Source organism: Leptonychotes weddellii, chromosome 4, assembly GCF_054177405.1.
Source record: "Leptonychotes weddellii isolate Sample4059 chromosome 4, ASM5417740v2, whole genome shotgun sequence".
NCBI lineage: Eukaryota > Metazoa > Chordata > Mammalia > Carnivora > Phocidae > Leptonychotes > Leptonychotes weddellii.
The window spans coordinates 56198913-56221748 of NC_138372.1; the positions used below are offsets into that span (position 1 = coordinate 56198913).

Below are 22836 nucleotides of genomic sequence, written 5' to 3' on the forward strand. Positions count from 1 at the left end.
TAAGAGGGTTCCCCTTTCTCCACAACCTCTCCAACATTTGTTGTCTTGCCCTGTCAATTTTTGCCATTCTAACTGGTGTAAGGTGGTATCTCAATGTGGTTTTGATTTGAATTTCCCTGATGGCTAATGATGATGAACATTTTTTCATGTGTCTGTTAGCTATTTGTATGTCTTCTTTGGACAAGTGTCTGTTCATGTCTTCTGTCCATTTTTTGACTTGATTATTTGTTTTTTGGGTGTTGAGTTTGAGAAGTTCTTTATAGATCTTGGATATCAGCCCTTTGTAGTGTCATTTGCAAAAATCTTCCCCCATTTTGTGGGTTGCCTCTTTGTTTTGTTGACTGTTTCCTTTGCTGTGCAGAAGCTTTTTATCTTGATGAAGTCTCAAAGTTCATTTTTGCTTTTGTTTCACTAGCCTTTGGAGATGAATCTTGAAAGAAGTTGCTGTGGCCGAAGTCAAAGAGGTTACTGCCTATGTTCTCCTCTAGGATTTTGATGGATTCCTGTCTCACATTGAGGTCTTTCATCCATTTTGAGTTTATCTTTGTGTATGGTGTTAGAGAATGGTCAAGTTTCATTCTTCTGCATATAGCTGTCCAATTTTCCCAGCATAATTTATTGAAGAGACTGTTTTTTTTCCATTGCATATTTTTTCCTGCGTTGTCGACGATTATTTGACCATAGACTTGAGTGTCCATATCTGGGCTCTCTATTCTGTTCCATTGGTCTATATGTCTGTTTTTGTGCCAGTACCATGCTGTCTTGGTGATCACTACTTTGTAAAAAACTTGAAATCAGGCAACGTGATGCCCCCAGCTTTGTTTTTCTTTTTCAACATTTCCTTGGCAATCTGGGGTCTCTTCTGATTCCATACAAATTTTAGGATTGTTTGTTCCAGCACTTTGAAAAATGTCATTGGAATTTTGATCTGGATGGCATTAAATTTTAACAAAATAACTGCAAAACTTGCACAATGAAAACTATAAAACAATGTTGAAAGAATTAAAGAATATCTAAATAAATTGAGAGACAGTTCACATTCAAGATTGAGAATACTCACTATTGTAAAGATGGCAATCTCCACAAATTGATTTATAAATTCAATGGAATCTTTATCACTAACCCAGCAGGAATCATTGCAGAAATCGACAAGCTGATCCTAAAATTCATTTGTAAATGCAAGGGACCCTGAATAGCCAAAGCAATACTGAAAAAAAGAGCAAAGTTGGAGGACTCACACTTCCCTATTTCAAAACTTAACTACAAAGCACCTACAATAATCAGACTGGGTGCTACTGGCATAAGGATAAAATATATAGACCATTGGAATATAATAGAGAATCCAGAAATTAACCTTACATTTTTTGGCCAATTGGTTTCTGACAAAGATATCTAGACAATTCACCTGGGAAAGAATAATCTTTTCAACAAATGGGGCTGGTGTAATTGAATATCTACAGGCAAAAAAAAATGAAATTAGACCCTTACTTCACACCACACATAAAAATTCATTCAAAATGAAACACACTCTAAATTTCAGCAAAATTATGAAACTTCTAGGAAAAAACATAGAAAAAATTTTGTGACATTAGGCAGATTTCTTAGATACAACACCAAAAGCATGATCCATAAAAGAAAAAATTCATAACCTGGATGTCTTAAAACTCAAAATTTTTCTGCTCTAAAAGAGAACATCAAGAAAATGAAAAGATGAGCTAGAGGCTGAGAAAAAAATATCTGCAATGCATATATCTGATAAAGGATTTATATCCATATAGCTACTCTTACAACACAATAATAAGACAAACAACCCACTTTCAAAATGAGCAAAAAATTTGTACAGACATTTGACAAATATATATGTATAATTGATAAGCAGATGAAGAATGCTTATCACCATTACTCATTAGGGAAATAAAAATTAAAACCAAAATAAAATACCACTTTATACCTACTAGAATGTCTATAGTGTAAAATACAAAAAAATACTAACTGTTTGAAAGGACATACAGAAACTAAAACCCTCATGCATTTTTGGTTTCTACTGTTTAGAAAGCAATTTAGTTTTTTACAAAATTAAGCATAAACTTACCATACATACCCGCAATTGCACTCCCAAGAATCTACCCAAGAAAAATGAAAACATGTCTACACAAAAACATGTAAGAAGTAGCTGTTCATAACAGCATTATTCATAATAGCAAAAACTGATAATAAGCAAATGAATAAAAAAAATGTAGTATATTCATATAATGGAAAATTACTCAGCAATCAAAATAACTAACTACTGATACATGCTACAACATAAATGAGCCTCAAACACATCACACTAAGTGAATGAAGGCAGCTGCATAAGACTGTATTGTATGACTTGATTCATATAAAATGTTTAGAAAAGCAAATGTATAGAAACGGAAACCAGACCAATGGTACCTAAGACTGAGGTTGGGAGTCAAGATTAACTACATATGGGAAAGAGGGAAACTTTTGGAATGGTGAAAATTTCTAACACTGGAATGTGGAGATGGTTATACAGCACCATTAATTTACTAAAATCATTAAATCACATATATAAAATGAATGAATTTTATAGTATATAAGCTATACATCCTCAAAGCTATTAAGACATCATAGAAATCAAAAAATATATTTGTTTCTGCACAATTTGATGTTTTTATGCTCAGCATTTTTTATGCAGTAGGCATATAAGCTTCTATAAATTCTCAGATATAAGATATTACTAATGTGTTCACTAGTTTATGAAATTTTAGATAAATGATACAGTATATATTAGTTCATATGACTTAGGTTTATCTGAAATGAAACTCTAATGAATCCAATTACCTTTTTCAAAGCAGGGCAGAAATTAAAGAAAAGTCGGTGGCTATATGCTTTGAATCTTTCAGGAAGATGCCAGTTCTGAATTATTTCTTCATCAGAAATCACATGATGATCCAGTGCTTTGAGAGGCCATATACTGTTGACGAGAACATGTCTATATCCTTTTTTAAGGCTCACTGGACAATCGAACATAGTGAGGGCAATGAGACTTGGACAGGCAGATAACATACATATATTCTTTAATTTTGCAAACCCATTGTCATGAAGATAGAGGAGTTTTAGTTTCTTCAATCCACTCCAAAATTTGGTATCCGGTAGACTCTTTATCTGAAATATTATTAATAACATCTTAAATACAAATATTAATTTTCTATAAGTTACATGGAAAATGGAAAAACATTCAACATCTTCTAAAATTCAGTATTTTCCAAAATGGCAAATTTCTCATTAATAAGCCAAAAAAGAATCTCTAATTATCCAATAGTGACTGGAGTAAAAACATAATACACTGTTCATCTAGATTATGTTATCATTGTTAGTATAATTAAATGAATAGACATATATACTTTGTTCAACAAAAATTCCTTTGTAGTAGGCCAATTCTAAAATTTTCTAAACATAAAGAATTAAGGAGCCGTATCAATGTGATACACCACATTAACAAAAATGAAGGATAGAAGTCATATGATCATCTCAATAGACAGAGAAAAGGAATTTGACAAAATTCAACATTTACTCATGATAAAAACTCTCAACAAGTAGGTACAGAAGGAATGTACCTCAACATAATAAAGGCCATATATGACAAGCCCACAGCTAACATCATATTCAGTGATGAAAATTGAAAGCTTTTCCTCTAAGATCAGGAACAAGGCAAAGATGTCCACTCTTTCCACTTTTGCTCAACACAATATTAAAAGTTCCAGCCAGAGTAATTAATCAAGGAAAAGAAACAAAAGGAATGCAAATCAGAAAGGAAGTAACAAAACTGTCAGCATTTGCAGATGACATATTATATACAGAAAATCCTAAAGACTTCACCAAAAAATTCTTACAACTAATAAATCAATTAGTAAAGTTGCGGGATACAAAATCAATATACAAATATATGCTGCATTTCTATACACTAATAATAAGCTATAAGAGAAATTAAGAACACAATCCCATTTAAAATTGCAGCAAAAAGAGAAAATACCTAGAATGAATTTAACCAAGGAGGTGAAAGATCTGCACACTGAAAACTATGAGACATGGATAAAAGAAAGAGGAACAGACAAATAAATGGAAAGATATTCCATGCTCTGGATTGAGAGAATAAATGTTAAAATGATATTACCCAAAACAATCTACATATTCAGTGTAATCCCTTCTAAATTCCAAAGGCATTTTTCACAGAAATAGAAAAAAGAATCCCAAAATGTATATGGAAACACAGAAGATCCCAAATAGCCAAAGCAATCCTGAAAGAGAATAAAGCTGGAGGCATCATGCACCCTGGTTTTTAAACTATATTACAAACCTATAGTAATCAAAACAGTATGGTATTGGCATAAAAACAGACACAAAGATCAATGTAACAGAACTCAGACCGGAAATAAACCCATGTATAGATGGTCAGTTGATTTATGATGGCGTCAAGAATATACAATGGGGGAAAAAAAAAGAATATACAATGGGGAAAAGGCAGTGTCTTCACAAATTTGCATATCATCCTTGCACAGGAACCATGCTAATCTTCTCTGTATCATTCCATATTTAGTATATATGCTGCCAAAGCAAGCACAAGGGCAGTCTCTTCAATAAATGGTGTTGGGAAAACTGGACAGCAACATGTAAAAAAAAAAAAAGTCGTAAAACTGGACCTCTATCTTACACCATACACAAAAATTAGCTCAAAATGGATTAAAGTCTAAAACCTAAGACCTGAAACTATAAAACTCCTAAAAGAAAACATAGGCAATACACTCCTTCACAATAGCCTTGGTGGTGATTTTTGGTTTTGACACAAAAAGCAAAGAACACAAAAGCAAAAATACATCAGGTAAAAATACATCAAACTAAGAAGCTTCTGCACAGCAAAGGAAATCATCAAAAAAAAAAAAAATGAAAAGGCAAGCTACTGAATGAAAGAAAATATTTGCAAATCATATATGTAATAAGGGGATAATATCCAAAATATATAAAGAACTCATACAACCCAATACCAAAATAAAATCCAATTAAAAATGGGCAGTGAATCTGAATAGACATTTCCTAAAGAAAACATCCAGATGGCCAACATGGTACATGAAGAGATGCTCACTATCAATAATCAAAACAAACAGGGAAATACAAATCAAAACCACAATGAGATATCACGTCACACCTGCTAGAATGGCCATTGTCCAAAGGACAGGAAATAACAAGTGCTTGCAAGGATGTGGAGGAAAGGGAACCCCATGCACTGTTAATGTAAATTGGTACAATCACTGTGGAAAACAGTATGGAGGTTCCTCAGAAAAATAAAAATAAAACTACCATATGGTCCAACAATTCTACTTCTCAGTATTTATCTGAAGACAAGGAAAACACTGACTCAAAAAGATATATGTACCCCTCATATTCATTCTAGCATAATTTACAATAGCTAAGACATGTAAGCAGCCTAAGTGTCTACCAATGGAGGAATGAATAAAGAAAATGTGCTATATATATATATGTATATACACAATCATGTTGTACAGATGAATTTAGTATGTTGTATGTCAGTTATGTCATTAAAAAAATTTAAAAGTCCAGAGCATTTTTAATCCACACCATTAATTTAAGAAGTAAAATATACCAAATCACACAGTTTTTACATATTTCTAACTCAAAATTTTGTTTAAATTTAAAAATTTTTAAAGTAATCTTCACATCCAATGTGGGGATCAAACTCATGATCCAAAGATCAAGAATCACTTGCTCCACCGACTGAGCCAGCCAGGCACCCCTTTAATTTTAAATTTTGTATTTATATATATTCTATTTATTTTTAAATTTTTGTTTATATTTTATATAAAAATTGGGAGGTATATTGGGATACATAACATAAGTGTTTTTAAATATTAATTTCATTTATATGCAAATATCTAAAATGTCTATTGCTTACCTGATTTCCATGGAGATCAAGTTTGACTAATTTTATACAACTCTGAAGTGGACGAATATCTGTAATAAAATTGTTTGAGAAGATGCATACTCTAAGAGAGATACAGGATTGCAAATTTTCCATAGATTTTAAATGAAGGCCACTGAACTTCACAAAAACAAAATCTTTTTGATCTTCTATCATGTTTTCATTATAGTGACTCCATTCTTCATGACTGGTGAGCTCTTTTGTTATTGTTCCATGAAACATCTAGAAAAAAGGGGAAAAAGCTTAGAAAAGGTTTTTTCAACTTCCAAAAATAAATCTGAAAACAAACAAAAAATCTGCTATAGCCAGTGAGAATACAATGGGTAAAAAAGTTAAACGATCTAATTTGTAAGTGAAATCTAAAAAAGAATAAAGCAACAAAAAAAGCAGAATTAAGACCTATAAATCAGAGAATAAACTGATAGTTGCCAGACAACAGGGGGTTGGGCAAAGTAGGTGAAGGGGAGAAGGAGATACAGGCCTCCAGTTATGGAATGAGTAAGTCACAGTATAAAAGACACAGCATAAGGAATACAGTCAATGATATTGTAATAGTGATGTAATGGTACAGAGTAGCTACATATGTGGTGAACATAGCATAATGTATAAAACTGTTAAATCACTAAGTTGTATACCTGAAACTAATGTAACATCATATATCAACTATACTCAAATAAAAAAAATTCAAAAAAATTAATTCCCATAAAACCTTCTAATTCAAAGCATTTTGAAAGTATGAAATTTATATAACTACAAATCAAAAATGTTATCATTGCCCTTGCCAATCAACTAATCAGTAAAAGGAAAAAAAAAATTTCCTTTTTCCTAGAGTACTTAGAGAACATGGAATTTGGTGAAACAGTTAAGAGAAAAACATCTAGGCAAGAAAACCAAAACAAAGAAAATTACACTTTTTATACCTTGTATAATAATTCTGGTTAAAACATTCTGCTAAATAAAGAAATGCACTGAATGATAAACTTCCAAGTCAGGATAGTGCTAACATTTGTGTAAGAGGCTGAAAAATGTAGCTAAATGAAATTAAGGCACAATACCGGATTTCAACTGTTACAAATTTCTTAAAAAGACAATTTGCAATCACATTATTTATTTCTATGTTCAATGCAACTAGGTAATTAAGATCTGGAATTCTAACAGTTTTAAAATTTGATTAATTTAATTTTATGTAAAATTTCTGGATCAAGCTCTTTAATATAATTTTACATAGTATTTCTCATATATTTGAAATCTCCCTTACTGTAGGTACTTTTAGCTTTCACAAAACACAGTCACCCAGTGATAGTTTAGAAGAGAATATCTGAACTCAAGTGGCCTATCTGAAAGCATTTAGTAAGATTAACTATCTTCCCTATTGGAAGAATCTCTCCCATGTGGAAGTAAACTAGGTCAGCATAATCCAAGTAAAAATAAATGTGGAAATCCAGATAAACCCTTATACTCTTTCAAGAGATTAGCTACTTTTTATATCCTACCCAAGGCCTAGAACTGTAATCCTCAAACTCTTAAGTACCATCTAAGGAATTAAACAGAAAGCAGATTCCTAGGTCCCATATCATATCTACATTATCAGAGTCTCTGGGCTGAGGGCCAAGGAATATGTAATTAAGCATGCACCTGGGTAAGTCATGGTCATCTTGAGAAAAACTAGTCTAAACTATAAGTAAAACAGTCTTCCAAATATAAAAACCCTCATATGAAATAAACAGATGTGAATGAATCTTTACAAACTTACCAAGCTCTATAGGTCCTGAAATGAAAAGCAATGTATAAAATGTATCCCATCATTTGGACTTCCTATTTAGAAAAGACCTTAAGTCTTTCCTCAGGCTCTCCTTTGAGAAACCTATTTTTTCCATTTTGGCCTAATACAGGCAAACTCTGGTTTATAACAGGGTTTATGAAAGCCCATATCTCAGGCATAAATCAGGATGTTTCAAGACGCTTAATGACTGACCCACCCAGGTGCCCCTAGACTTTATTTTTTAGAGCTATTTAGATCAATATTTACAATAGCCAAGACATGTAAGCAGCCTAAGTATCTACTGATGGAGGAATGAATAAAGAAATGAAAAATTGAAAGTACACAGAGATCCCATATACATCCTCATTGTCAGTTCCCCCTATTAAAATCTTGCATTAGTGTTGTATATTTGTTTAATTAATGATCCAATCTTAATACATTATTAACTAATTATTATTAACTAATACATTATTACTAACTAAAGTTAAAGTGTTTTAGATCATAGCTCATAGCAAAATCTCTGGACAAACAAAACACATCAACATGGAACAGCGGAGAGATCCCATTTCCTCACATAAAGCTGAAGCTGACTTTACATCTTCTGTCAATGCACTGGTACGTGTGTGTGTGTGTGTGTGTGTGTGTGTGTATAGACAGTGACATATAGATGGATAAACTATTTTTTCAAGCATTCATTGTTCACACAGATTATTCCATCTCTAATAGTTTATTTTGATATTTCTTTATTTCTTTGTAGAAGATATAATCTTCCTAGCATTTATTTTCACGGATTCTAAATAGTGTTACTAACTATAATTACTGTCTATAAACTTATCACAAGCAATGAAAGATTTTTATTTTAAACTCTTTTGTATTAATATGATTCATATGTCACTTGAACATGATGTCAATAATCTACCACTGGTATTATTCAAAAGTAGAATTTTTTTCTATTTCCTTCATTGATCTCAGACATAATAGATAATCTGATTATAATGAAAGGTTCTGCAATTATTTAAGCATTCTAACTTTAGCTATTAATTAATCAATCTTGTTACTCTGTGAAGTTCACAGACTGTTTTGTGAAGTTAACTGATACTGATACATAAGATAACATTGCCCTCTTCCTCAAAATGCTTAAATATGTTCCAAATAATTTTTTAATAATACCTAGTGAGTGAGTTAGTGTGATTAGTATTACTGCCTCACTTGAAAACTTTTTCTTGCAGATAAGACTTGTAGTCTGAGGGGGCGCCTGGGTGGCTCAGTTGGTTGAGCAACTGCCTTCGGCTTGGGTCATGATCCTGGAGTCCTGGGATCGAGTCCCGCATCGGGCTCCCTGCTCAGCGGGGAGTCTGCTTCTCCCTCTGACCCTCTTCCCTCTCATGCTCGCTCTATCTCATTCTCTCTCTCAAATAAATAAATAAAATCTTAAAAAAAAAAAAAGACTTATAGTCTGAGGAAGAAGAGAATTATTATGTCACACAAATCCAAATTGGAGATAATCTTCATGATAGTACTTAAGTGAATATCTTTTTATTCATTTTGGACAACTACTTCCTAGTTTTATTTAAAAAGATGCCAATTACAGACATATAAAAAATCTGCAATATTAAATATCAAAATGATTAGGGAACTAAAATTTCATGGCTTCAAAATTTTAAAAATATCTAGGTTGCCTAATTATTTTATGTTTAAATGCGAACTCCATGAAAACAATAAAATTAACTATGTGATGAAGTAAAATATAATTGCTGAAATATTAACTTTTTAATTCAATAATTAGAATTCTAAACAGTTAACAATAATGGATTCTTAGTTAATGAAATATGCTGAACTTTGCTATGCTGAACTCTGCTATTAAGGATGTTATATTTATTTCTCTCTTGGTGTAACCCTCTTCAGCAAATCATTGTCTAATTAACTCTTAGTCATTTACATTCCTGTACCATGCCTACATGGCCAATTTAGAAATTATATGTTTATATGTTATATAATTTAATTGTTGTCTTTCCAATTAAATTACATACACCCTGAAGTGAGGGCACTTGTTCTGCAGTTTTCATAATTTAGCATGAGACCTAGAACTGAATCATGTTTCAATAAATATGGCTACTTTTTACTTTCCTCAGAGAAACAGTAAATTTAGAGGAATAAAAAAATTAAGATTTCTATTCCTGAATAATCAACAGGTCAAAGAACAAATCAAAGTGAAATTAAAAAAAAAAAAACTGGAAACAATTGATAATAGAAACACAACATACCAACACTTATAGAATGCAGCAAAAGCAATTATAACCAGAAATTTTATGTGATCAATGCATCCATTTAAAAAAATCTCAAGAAAGCTAACTTCTTACCTCTAGGAACTAGAGAAAAAACAACAAACTATACCCAAGTTAGCAGAAGGAAAGAAATAAAAAAGATCAGAGTAAAAATAAATGAAATAAAAGCAAACAAGAAAAGATCAACAAAACTAAGGGTTGGGTTTTGAATGAATAAACAAAATTGGCCACCTTTAGCTAGATTTAACAACAACGACCACCAAAAAAAACTTGAGAGGACCCAAATAAATAAAGTTAGAAATAAAAGAGAAGACATTGTAACTGATATCAAATAAATACAAAGAATCATGAGAATACCATGAAAAATGATACACCAACAAATTGAACAACCTAGGAGAAACGGATAAATTCCTAGAAACATACAGTCTACTAAGACTTATTCATGAAGAAAAAGAACATCTGAACAGACGAATTACTAGTAAGGAGAATGAATCAATAATTAAAAACCTCCTGACAAAGAACAGATCAGCCACAGAGAGCTTAATTGGCAGATTCTATCAAACATTTAAAGAAGAATGAATGCCAGTCCTTCTCAAACTCTTCCAAAAAGTTGAACAGGAGAAAACACTTCCATATTATTTTACAAGGCCATCATTACCCTGATAGCAGAGCCAGATAAGGATACTAAAGAAAAGAAAAATACAAGCCAGTATCCCTAATGAATATACATGCAAAAATTCTGAACAAAATCTAGCAAATCAAATTCAACCCCATTTAAAAAAAATCATATACCATGATCAAGTGGGATTTATCCCTGGGATGCAAGAATGGTTCAACAACACAAATCAATCAGTGCAATATATCTTATCAATGGTACGAAAGACAAAAATCATAGGATCATCTCAATAGATGCAGAAAAAGCATTTGATAAATCAAATCCTTACATGATGAAAACTCTAAACAAAGAGGGTATAAAAGGATTACAATTCAACATAACAAAGGCCATATATGGTAAGTCAACAGCTAACATTATATTCAAAGGTGGAAGGTTGAAAGCTTTTCCTCTAGGATCAGGAAAAAAGCAAAGGTACCCACTCTCACCATTCCTATTCAACATAAGACTTTCTAGAAATCCTAGCTAGAGTGATCAGCTAAGAAAAAGAAACAATAGGAATCCAAATCAGAAAGGAAGAAGTAAATTTTCTGTTTGCAGATAACATGATATTATATATAGAATATCCTCAAGACTCCATGAAAATTGTTAGAATAAACAAATTCAGTAAAGATGAGGGCACAAAATAAACATACAAAAGTCAGTTTCATTTTATATATACTAACAATGAGGTACCTGAAAAAGAAATAAAGAACCAATCATCTTATAATAGCATCAAAAAGAATAAAGTACTTAGGAATAAATATAATCAAGGAGGTAAAAGATCTATACACTGAAATCTAGAAGACATTAATTAAAGACACAAATGGAAAGATCCTGTGTTCAGGAATAGTTAATACTCTTAAAATGTCCATTCTATCCTAAGCTATCTACAGATTCAATGCAATTCTTACTAAAATTCAAATGGCATTTTTCAAAGAAATAGGAAAAATAATCCTAAAATGCATATGGGACAATACCAACAACAACCCAAGAAACTCAACTAGGCAAAACAATCTTGAAAAAGAAAATGAAGCTGGAGGGCTCACACTTCCTGACTTGAAAACATATTACAAATCCACAGTAATCAAAACAGTATGGTACTGGCATAAAAACGGACACACAGACCAATTTAAAAGAATAGAGAGCCCAGAAATAAACCTACCCATATACGGTCAACTAATATTTAACAAGGGAACAAAGAATATGCAATGGGGAAAGGACAATATCTTCAATAAATGGTGTTGAGAAAATTGGATATTCACTGGAAAAATAATTAAATCTGACCTCTTACACCACTTATAAAAATATCTCAAAATTAACTCAAAAATTAAATCAAAAGACTTAAATATAAAACTGGGAATCATAAAACTCCTAGAAGAAAACATAGGGAAGAAGGTCCTTGACATTGGTCTTGGCAATGATTGTGGGATATGACACCAAAGGCAACAAAAGCAAAAATCAGCAAGTAGGGCTACATCACACTAAGAAGCTTCTGCACAGAAAAGAAACAATAAACAGAATGAAGAGGCAAACTATGGAATGGGAGAAAATATTTGCAATTAATCTAATAAGGGGTAGATATTCAAATATAAACGGAACTCATACAAATCAGTAGCAATAATCATCATCATCACTATCATCATCTTCTAATTTTAAAATAGGCAGAGGACTTGAACAGATTTTTTTTTTCCAAAAGAGATATATAAATGCCAACATATATATAAGAAGGTGATCAACATCACTAATCATCAGGAAAATGCAAACAAAACCATAATGAGATACTACCCCATACCTGGTAGAATTTCTTTATTCAAAAAGACAAGAAATAGCACTGGGGAAGATGTGGAGAAGAGGGAACAAATCCTTGCACACTGTTGGTAAGGATGTGAACTGATACAGCCCCTATGGAAAATAGTATGGAGGTTCCTCAAAAAATTAAAAATGGGACTACCATATGATCTAGCAATTCCACTTCTGGGTTTATATCCAAAGGAAATGAAATAATTATCTTGAAGAGATATCTGCACTTCCTATGTTCATTACAGCATTATTTACAACAGCCAAGGTATGGAAACAACATAAGTGCCCATTTACAGATGAACAGTTAAAAAATGTAACAAATGTAATACTTATAGATATATTTTACACAGTACATACATACATGCACAATGGAATAATGTTCAGCCACGAGAAAGAAGGAAATCCTGCCATTTTCTATAATATAGATGGATTTTAAAGGGTAAGTGAAATAAGTCAGAGAAAGACAAATACTGTATGATCTCACTTAATGTGCAATCTAAAAAAGTTGAACTCATTTAAACAGAGTAAACTGTTGGTTATCAGGAGTGGCCAAAATGGAGTACAGGAAATGGGGAGGTATCAGTTAAAGATTACGGACTTCCAGATATAAGATGAACAAGTTCTAGAGATATAACATACAATGTGGTAACTACAGTTAGCAATATTATATTGTATATTTTGTACTTGAAAGCTGTTGAGAGTAGTACATCCTAAATATTCTCATAACAAAATAATAAATAAATAGTAATTATATGAGGTGACAGATGTGTTAACTAAGCTTACTGTGATTATCATTTTGCAATATACATGTGTATCAATTTATCATACTGTACACATTAAACTTATACAATGTTATATGTCAATTATATCTCAATAAATCTGGAAAAAAGACTTATAAGTACAAATTACAAAGTATCTCTCATTTACATTGAGATCTATTTTTAAGTCCTTGAAATCTTTCCCTTTGAATTCTCTACCACCAATATCCAAATTCCTACAAAAAAATGTATATTTTTCATTTATTTATGCTGAATAACAAAGCACCCCAAAATCTATTGGCTTAAAACAATTACCATTTATTTTCTCTCAGGATTCTGTAGGTTGACTTGATTCAACTAGGCAGTTCTTTTCCAAGTGATATTAACTCTAGATTCAGTCTTGTAGGGCTACTCTAAACAGACACCTCCAAGATGACTAATTTACATTTCTGATACACTGGCAAGAACACTGATGGTAGGTTCAGCTGGCATGCTAGGATGTATGGGTCTCTCTCACCATACCATCCCAGGTTCTCTCCACCTACACCAACCTTCACTATGTCATTCTCTCACATGTCTATTTGTGTGTTGCCATAGTAGTATGGCAAGATTTTCTCCACAGTTGACTCAGAGCCAAAAGAGTATAAAAGCAGAACCTGTCAGGCCTTCTGAAGGGTAAGCCCAACTGGCACAGCTTTACCTCAACCACATTCTACTGGTTAAAGGAAGTTAGTTTGATTTTTGAACTTATTTTTTTGAGCTTATAAGGTAGTTAGGAAAAAAAGAAACAAATATAAGTTGTTCTGAGCTTGGTGACCTCAAGCAACTTATATACCCTCAGTTGTTATGTATCCAACTTATATGCCTCAGTTTCGTCACCTATAAAATGAGGATCGCAATAGAACTAAACAGATATAATTGCTATGAAGACTAAATGAGTTGGCATAAAGACTTTAGAATAGTGTCTGGCACATAACAAGCACTATAAATAAGTGTTACTAAAATAAATCTAGCTCAATTAACAACTCAAGATAGAATGTAGTCTTCAAAAAATAAATTAAGGCACTTTTGGTTTCTGGTCCAGCATATAAGGAGTTTAGAAGTTGTCACACCATTCTAATAAATAAAAAGATGAACAAAATGAAAAATGAGCAACGCTTCTTAGATTCATCAGAAAAGTGAGGGTACAAGGAAAACCACTGAATCAAAAATCAGAGGGATAGCAGGTGGATACAAAGATCCATAAGTTACTGGAGCAGAAATTCACCAGCAGAAACCAGTGCCAGGGTAGGAAACTATGACAAGTAACTAGAGGTAAGTATTGACAACTCAGATTTAGAAACTCCAGTCCTTATCCTTTTGTGAGATAAACATCCAGGAGCCCTACCAGGTCCTCAGAGTGAATACTGGAGAAAAATCTGCTCAGGCATCTGACAGAGAGAAAAGGAATAATTCTGAAATACAACAGACCACCCTGTTCTTCTTAACAAGGCCTGCCCTCAAGAGAATATATTTAACACACAATAAACAACTGAGGTTTTACCAGAGCATAACTGACAGGGAAGTAGGGAAATATCCAACTATATCTCTATCAAGCCTTCCATTTGGGAGAAAGGAAATAAACAATTCCAGCCCACTCAGGCCATCTTGTCCCACCTAAGGTGTAGGAAGGCCAAGAAATACTTGTGAAATTCACAGCCTAGGAAGCACAGCCTCACAGGAACTGAGACCTATCCACACCTACCACCACACCACACACTATTTTACTGGAGTTCTTTTTACCATTACATGATGTCTGGCTTTCAATAAAAAAAAATTACAAGGCATACTAAAAGACAGCATACAGCAAGCATAAGACCAGATTCAGATACTACAGGGATGTTGGAATTATCAGACTGAGAATTTAAAACAACTATGATTAATATGCTAAGGACTCTGAAGGAAAAAATAGACAACAAACAAGAAAAGACAGTGTAAAAAGAAAGATAAAAATTTTTAAAAAGAATCAAAAGAAATGTTAGAGATCCAAACCACTGTAACAGAAATTATTAATACCTTTGATGGCCTCTTTAGTAGACTAGACATGCCTAAGGAAAGCATCTCTGAGCTTGGGAATATGTTAATAGAAACTTTCAAAACCAAAAATCAAAGAGAAAAAAAAATCACTGAGAAAAGCTGAACAGGATATTCCAGAACTGTGAGACAACTACAAAAAGTATAACATATACGTAATAGAAATACCAAAATGAGATGAAAGTGATATAGAAAAAGAAGAAATATTTAAAATAGTAACGATGGAAGAATTTCTGCAAATTAATGTCAGACACCAACCCTCTGATACAAGAAGCTCAGAAAACATCAAACAGGATTAAGGCAAAAAACAAAAAACAACAAAACAAAACAAAACACCAGTGGGGAAACACCTTACCCACAGAGGAGCAGAAGTCAGGATTATATCCAACTTCTCCTAAGAAATCATTCAAGCAAGGAGAGGATGGAGTGAAATATTTACTGTCAAGAAAAAATAACTTACTAATACAAAAATCTATGCCCTGTGAAATTGTCTTTTAAAAAGTGGATTAAAAATAAAGACTCTCAGACAAACAAAAATTGAGGGAATTTGTTGCCAATAGACCTGCCTTGCAAGAAATGTTAAAAGTAGTTTGTTAGAAAGAAAATAATATAGTTCAGAAACTCAGATCTACATAAAGAAAGGAAGAGTAGTGGGGAAGAAACAAGCGAAGGTAAAATAAAAAGCTTTTATTCTTCCTGTTCTTAGTTTATCTAACGGGTAACAGTTTGCTCAAATACTAATGGCAAAACTGTATTTGATTATCTGTGTATATATATGTATATTTATATATGCATATAAATAAAATGAATGGCAGCAATGATGTAAGAACAAGAGGGAGGAATTAGAAATATCTTGTTCTTAAAAGATATTTACACCACACGTGAAGTAGTATATGTTATTTGAGAGTGGACCTGAGTTATTACAATCTCAAGGGCAACTAATAAAAAAATGAAAAAAAAAAGAAAATAAATATGCTGAGATAAGATAGAAAATGAAAAATCATTTACAATGCTCAATTAAACCACAAAAGGCAGAAAAGAGTTGAAGGCTAAAATTGGAACAAAAACAAGAGCAATGAATAGAAAACAGTAACACATATCATAGATATTAATCCAACTATAGAAATAATTGCTTTAAACATCAATGGTCAAAGCACCAACACAAAGACATCGTGGATCAAAGAGTGGATCAAAAAAACATGTCAACTATATGTTGTCTGGGAATTGTACTTTAAATGTACAGACGTATGTAAATTAAAAGTAAAGTGACAGAGGTGAATTCTACCAAATATTCAAACAATTAATACCAATCCTTCCTATACTCTTCTAAAAAAGGAGAGGAGAAAACATTTCCAAACTCATATTATGTGGTAAGCATTATCCTGATACCAAAATTAGAAAAGGATACTACAGGGTGCCTGGCTGGCTCAGTTGGTTAAGCGACTGCCTTCGGCTCAGGTCATGATCCTGGAGTCCCAGGATCAAGTCCCGCATTGGGCTCCCCGCTCAGCAGGGAGTCTGCTTCTCCCTCTGACCCTCCTCCCTCTCATGCTCTCTGTCTCTCATTCTCTCTCTCGCAAATAAATAAAAAAATCTTTAAAAAAAAAAAATCCAATTATATGTTGTCCACAAGAAACCCACTTTAAAGGTAAAGACATATAAAGTGATAGAGAAAGATATACCATGCAGACACCAATCAAAAGAAAGCAGGAGTAGCTATATTAACTTTAAACAGAGCAGTCCAAAGCAAGAGAAGTTATCAGGATAAAGAATGGCATAACAGGGACACCTGGTGGCTCAGTTGGTTAAACATCTGCCTTCAGCTCAGGTCCTGATCCCAGGGTCCTGGGATGGAGCCCCACATCAGGCTCCCTGTGCATGAGGGAGCCTGCTTCTCCCTCTCCCACTACCCCCTACTTGGGCTCACTCTTTCTCTTTTTTCCCTGTCAAAAAAAAAAAATGGCATTACATAATAAGAATAGGGTCATTTCTCCAAAAAAACATACCAACTGATAAAGTTTATGCACCTAAGGGAAGTGAAGCAAAATTGATAGAATTGCAAGAAACAGATGAATCCACTATCACAGTTGGAGACTTCAACTCCACTATCAGAAAATGAACAGATCTAACAGACAGAAAATCAGTAAGAACATAGTTAAACACAACAACACCATTAATCAACAGGATATAATTGACATCTACAGACTACTTTATCCAACAACCACTGAATGTATATTCATCAAAAGCTCATATAAATATTTACCAAGATAGGCCACATTCTGGGCCTAAAATACAACTTAACAGATTTAAAAGAACAGAAATTATACAACGTCTGCCCTGGATTACAACAGAATTAAACTACACATCAGTAACAAAGATAGCTAGAATACTCCCAAATATGTGGATATTAAACAACACATTTCTAAGTAACACATGGGCCAAAGATCTCAAGAGAAATTTAAAAATATTTTAAACTAAGTGAAAATAAAAATACAACTTATCAAAATTTGTGGGATGTAGCAAAAGCAGTGCTTAGAGGGAAATTTACAGCATTGAGTGCATATATCATAAAAGAAGAAAAATCTAAAAGCAATAATCTAAACCTCCACCTTAGGAAACTAGAAAAAAAAAGAGCAAATCAAATCCAAAGTAAGCATAAGTAAAGAAATAATAAAAATTACAGGAGAAATCAATGAAATTGAAAACAGAAAATCAATAGAGAAAATCCATAAAACCAAAAGCCGGTTCTTTGGAAAGATCAATATTGATAAACTGCTAGCCACGCAAAGAAAAAAGAGAGAACACAAATTATTAATATCAGAAATTAAAGAGAGGACAATACTACAGTCCCATGGACTTTAGAAATATAATAAAGAAATACTATGAACAGTTCCATGCACAAAAGTTTGATATCCTAGAGGAAATGGACGAATTCCTTGAAAGACACAATCTGCCAAGATTCACACAAGAACCAATAGACAATCTGAATAGACAGATATTTATAAAGAAATTGAGTCAATAACTAATAACCTTTCAAAATAGAAAGCACCAGACCCATATGAGTTCACTGAGGAATGCTACCAAAACTTACAGGAGAAATTATACCAATTCCCTACAATCCCTTTCGGAAGATAGAAGCAAAACCTAACTCATTCTATGAGGCCAGCTTTATCCTAACACTATGGCCAAAGACATTACAAGAAAGGAAAAGAACAGACAAATGTTTCTCCTGAAAACAGATGCAAAAATCCTGAAAAAAAAATTTAGTAAATTGAATCCAACAATGGATAAAAAGAATCTACCAAGTGGGATTTTTCCCAGGTATGCAAGTCTGGTTCAACATTCACAAACCAATTAGTGTAATCCATCACATTAACAGGCTAAAAAAAAGAAAAATCACATGATCATTTCAACAGATACAGAAAATTCATTTGATCAAATCCAACTCTATTCATGACAAAAATTCTCAGTAATCTAGGAATAGAGAACTTCAACTTGATAAAAGTATCTATAAAAATTCTGTAGCTAACATCACACTTAATGGTAAGAAATTAGAAGCTTCCCCACTAAGATCAGGTCCAACGCAAGGATGACCCAGCTCATCACTGCTTTTTAACATCCTACTGAAAGTCTTAGCTATTTCAATAAGACAGGGCAAGGAAATTTAAAAATATATACAGATTGGGAAGGAGGAAATAAAACTGTGTTTGTTCACAGATGGCATGATCATCTACATAGAAAATCCAAAAGACGGCACCTGAGTGGCTCAGTCGGTTAAGCATCTGCCTTAGGCTCAGGTCATGATCTCAGGATCCTAGTATCAAAGCCCAGCTCCCTACTCAGGGGAGAGTCGGCTTTTCCCTCTTCCTCTGTCCCTACCCCACCCCACTCATGCTCATTCTCTCTCTCACTTTCTCCTCAAATAAATAAATAAAATATTTAAAAAAAGAAAATCCAAAAGAATCAATAAAAAACAAAACAAACAAAAAACCCCCACTAAACCCTGGAACAAATAAGTGATTATAACAGGTTGCAGACACAAGGTTCATACACAAAAGCCAAACATTTTCCTATATACCAGCAATGAGCAAGCTAAAAACACAATAGTGTTTACATTAGCACCTCCCAAAATGAAATATTTAGGTATAAATGTAACAAAATATGTACAAGATCTATAGAAGGAAAACAACAAACCGCTGATGAGCAAAATCAAAGAACTAAATAAATGGAGAGAGACTTCATGTGCATTGATAGCCTGGATAGGAAGACTCAATATCAAGATGTCAGTTCCTCCCAACTTGCTCTATAAATTCAGTGCAATCTCATTCAAAATCTCAGCAAATTATTTTATCACTATCAACAAACTGATTTTAAAGTTGATAAAAGAAGAAAAAACCCACAATATCTAACACACTATTGAAGAACAAAGTTGGAGGCATGAAACTACCAGACTTTTAGACTTACTATAAAGCTATAGTTGTCAAGACTGTGTAGCATTATCAAAACAACAGACAGATCATTGGAACAGGATAGAGTCCATAAATAGAAATATAGTCAACTGATCTTTGACAAAGAACACAATACAATACTTTCAACAAATGGTGCTGAAAAAATTGGACATCCACAGGCAAAAACAAACAAAAAAAACATGAATCTAGACATACACTTTACACCTTCAGAAAAATTAATTCAAAGTGGATCAATGATCCAAATTAAAACACAAAACTTTAAAACTCCTAGAAGAAAATCTAGGTGACCTTAGGTATAATAACAAAAAAATCATAACCCATGAAAGAAATATTTTATAACCTATACTTCATTAAAATTAAAGACATATAATTTGCAAAAGTAATGTCAAATGAATGAGAAAACAAGCCACAGACTGGGAGAAAATATTTACAAAAGACATCTGAAAAAAGACTTTTATCCAAAATATACAAAGAACACTTAAAACTATGGAACAATATGGAAATGAACAACCAGATTAAAACATGGGCCAAAGACCTTAACAGAAACTTCACCAAAGAAGACATACAGGTGGCATATTAAAACAACAATCAGGTATCATTACACACCTATTAGAATGACCAAAATCCTGAACATGGACACTACCAACTGTGGCAAGGACGAGGAACAAAAGAAACTATCATTCGTTGCTGGTAGGAATGCAAAATAGTACAGCAAGTTTGGAAGATGGTTTGGCTGTATCTTATAAAACTAAATATACCTTATCATCAGATCCAGTAATTGCACTTGTTGGTATTTATCCAAAGGAGCTGAATACTTATTTCTACAGAAAAACCTGCACATGGATGTTCATAACAACTTTACTCATAATTGTCAAAATTTGGGAGCAACCAAGATGTCCTTCAGTAGGTGACTGGATAAAGTGTGGCATATTCAGACAATGGACTATTACTCCACTAAAAAGAAATAGGTTATCAAGCTATGAAAAGACATGGTATACTTTAAATGCATATTACTAAGTCAAAGAGACCAATCTGAAAAGAATTCTAACTATATGACATAATAGAAAAAACAGAAATACGGAGATAGTAAAAAGATCAGTGGTTGCAGAGTTCATGGGGTGAATGAATAGGCAGAACACAGAAAATTTTTAGGCAGTGAAATTCTCAATATTATTAACGAGTGATACATGTCATCTTACTTTGTCCAAACTCATTGAATATACAACACCAAGAATGAAATGTAAGGTAAACTATGGACTTTGGGTGATTATGAAGTGTCAATGTAGGTTCATCAACCATAACAAGTGTACCACTTTGGCAGGGGATATTGATGAGGTAGGCTATACATATGTGGGTATATGTGGGGATATTCTGGAAATCTCTGTACTTTCTTCTAATTTTGCTGTGACCCTAAAACTACTCTAAAAAATAAAGTCTTAAAAAATACTAAGGGAGGACATCAAATAGAAGTTAGAGGGAAAAAGTTGTCCTTGGCTCTCCAGAAGGGTGAGAAGAGTGAGGGTTCCTTCAACAAGGAAAAAAAAAATATTAAAGAAATAAGCTGAGAACAAGCTAGTTGAATAAACAAATTCAAATGAAGGGTACAATAAAAAGATGTTTTTGCTTACACTACATGTCAGAAAGAGTAGGAGGAGGAACAGTAGTTGAACAGAGAGAGAAAGCAAAAGAAATGGAAAAGATCAGAGCCCTAGCACCATGAGCATCATAGTCCATGCTCTAGGACCCTCTTCATTTGGCTTCAGTGTCTTCCTGTGAAGAAGGAAAAAAAAAAATGTTTGGAAACAAATTTAATGTGCTTCTCTACAACTTCCACACAACAGTCATGGTTATATCCATAGTAATAAAAGCAACCTGTCATTAACTATAAACAAGCACACACATCTTATTGGGGTAGTGGTTGAACAACTCAGTAAACTTACTAAAAATCATTAAATTGTTCACTTACAACAGGTTAAGTTAATTGTATATAAATTATGCCTCTGTAAAGTTCTTTTAAAAATCTATCTCACTCGGGCACCTGGGTGGCTCAGTTGGTTAAGCGACTGCCTTCGGCTCAGGTCATGATCCTGGAGTCCCGGGATCGAGTCCCGCATCGGGCTCCCTGCTCGGCAAGGGAGTCTGCTTCTCCCTCTGACCCTCCCCCCTCTCATGTGCTCTCTGTCTCTCATTCTCTCTCTCTCTCTCAAATAAATAAATAAAATCTTAAAAAAAAAAATCTATCTCACTCTTCTTTATGGAACTTCTTCAGATACTCTCTACTCTCCACCCACAGAAAAAAAAGCCCAAATGCCTCTACAGAATATCATTTTTCAAATTTATTATAGTTCAGTTTGTCTGATGTTCCTTTTGAAATGTGGAATCCATGATTAAATACATCATTGCCATCATGTTTTACTTATACAGAATTAATGATTTTACTACTTAGCTGTGTTGGTATATTTTATTACTGTAGCTTATAACTATTTAGCAAATGATTATATTAAACATAAACTTAAATCCCTAGACTTTTTTACCCCCTACAACCAACTTCCAAGGAAATTTACTTCCACTCACATAGTATTCAATATTTTTTCATTTTTACTTAAAAATTAATATTAATGAACATTTGAGAAGAACAGAAAAGAGGGAAGAACAAAAACCATAGCTGATAATGTGGTATATTTACTTCCAGCACATTTTATATGAATAATCATATCAGAAAAAAATAATATCAATTTCTATGGCAATCCTTCCCAGGTCCAAGAAATGCTGTATTTAATACTCTATATAATAGAGTCTATTACATCACTCTGTTTTAGTCCCTTCACTGTTCTTATCACTATCCAAAACTTTATTTGGTCACTTTTTCATTGCTTACCTTGTTAGTATGCACAATTCTTGAGCTTATAAGCTTTATTAACCTTTCTTCCCCTAGGATCTCATCTAGTTTTGTAGTTTAAAATTAACCCCATCTAACCCCTAGCCATAACTCTAAACCTAAAGTCATCCCTCTGGAGAGGTCTCTGAACCACAGCA

General features: G+C 33.0%; 1 protein-coding gene and 1 non-coding gene across 2 annotated transcripts in view; both read right to left on the reverse strand.

Moving 5' to 3' along the window:
- The window catches only part of LRRIQ3 (leucine rich repeats and IQ motif containing 3), a 161392-nt gene that overhangs the window by 136285 nt on the left and 2271 nt on the right, over nucleotides 1-22836 (reverse strand). The window contains exons 2-3 of the mRNA XM_081817086.1: nucleotides 5972-6220; nucleotides 2845-3168 (exon numbers count right to left, since the gene is read on the reverse strand). Of these exons, the coding sequence (XP_081673212.1) occupies nucleotides 2845-3168; nucleotides 5972-6220 (573 nt within the window). The remainder of the gene's footprint in view (nucleotides 1-2844; nucleotides 3169-5971; nucleotides 6221-22836) is intronic.
- LOC115943052 (U6 spliceosomal RNA) lies at nucleotides 4518-4624 on the reverse strand. The gene has a single exon (XR_004077654.1). It is a non-coding gene; the product is annotated as a U6 spliceosomal RNA (small nuclear RNA).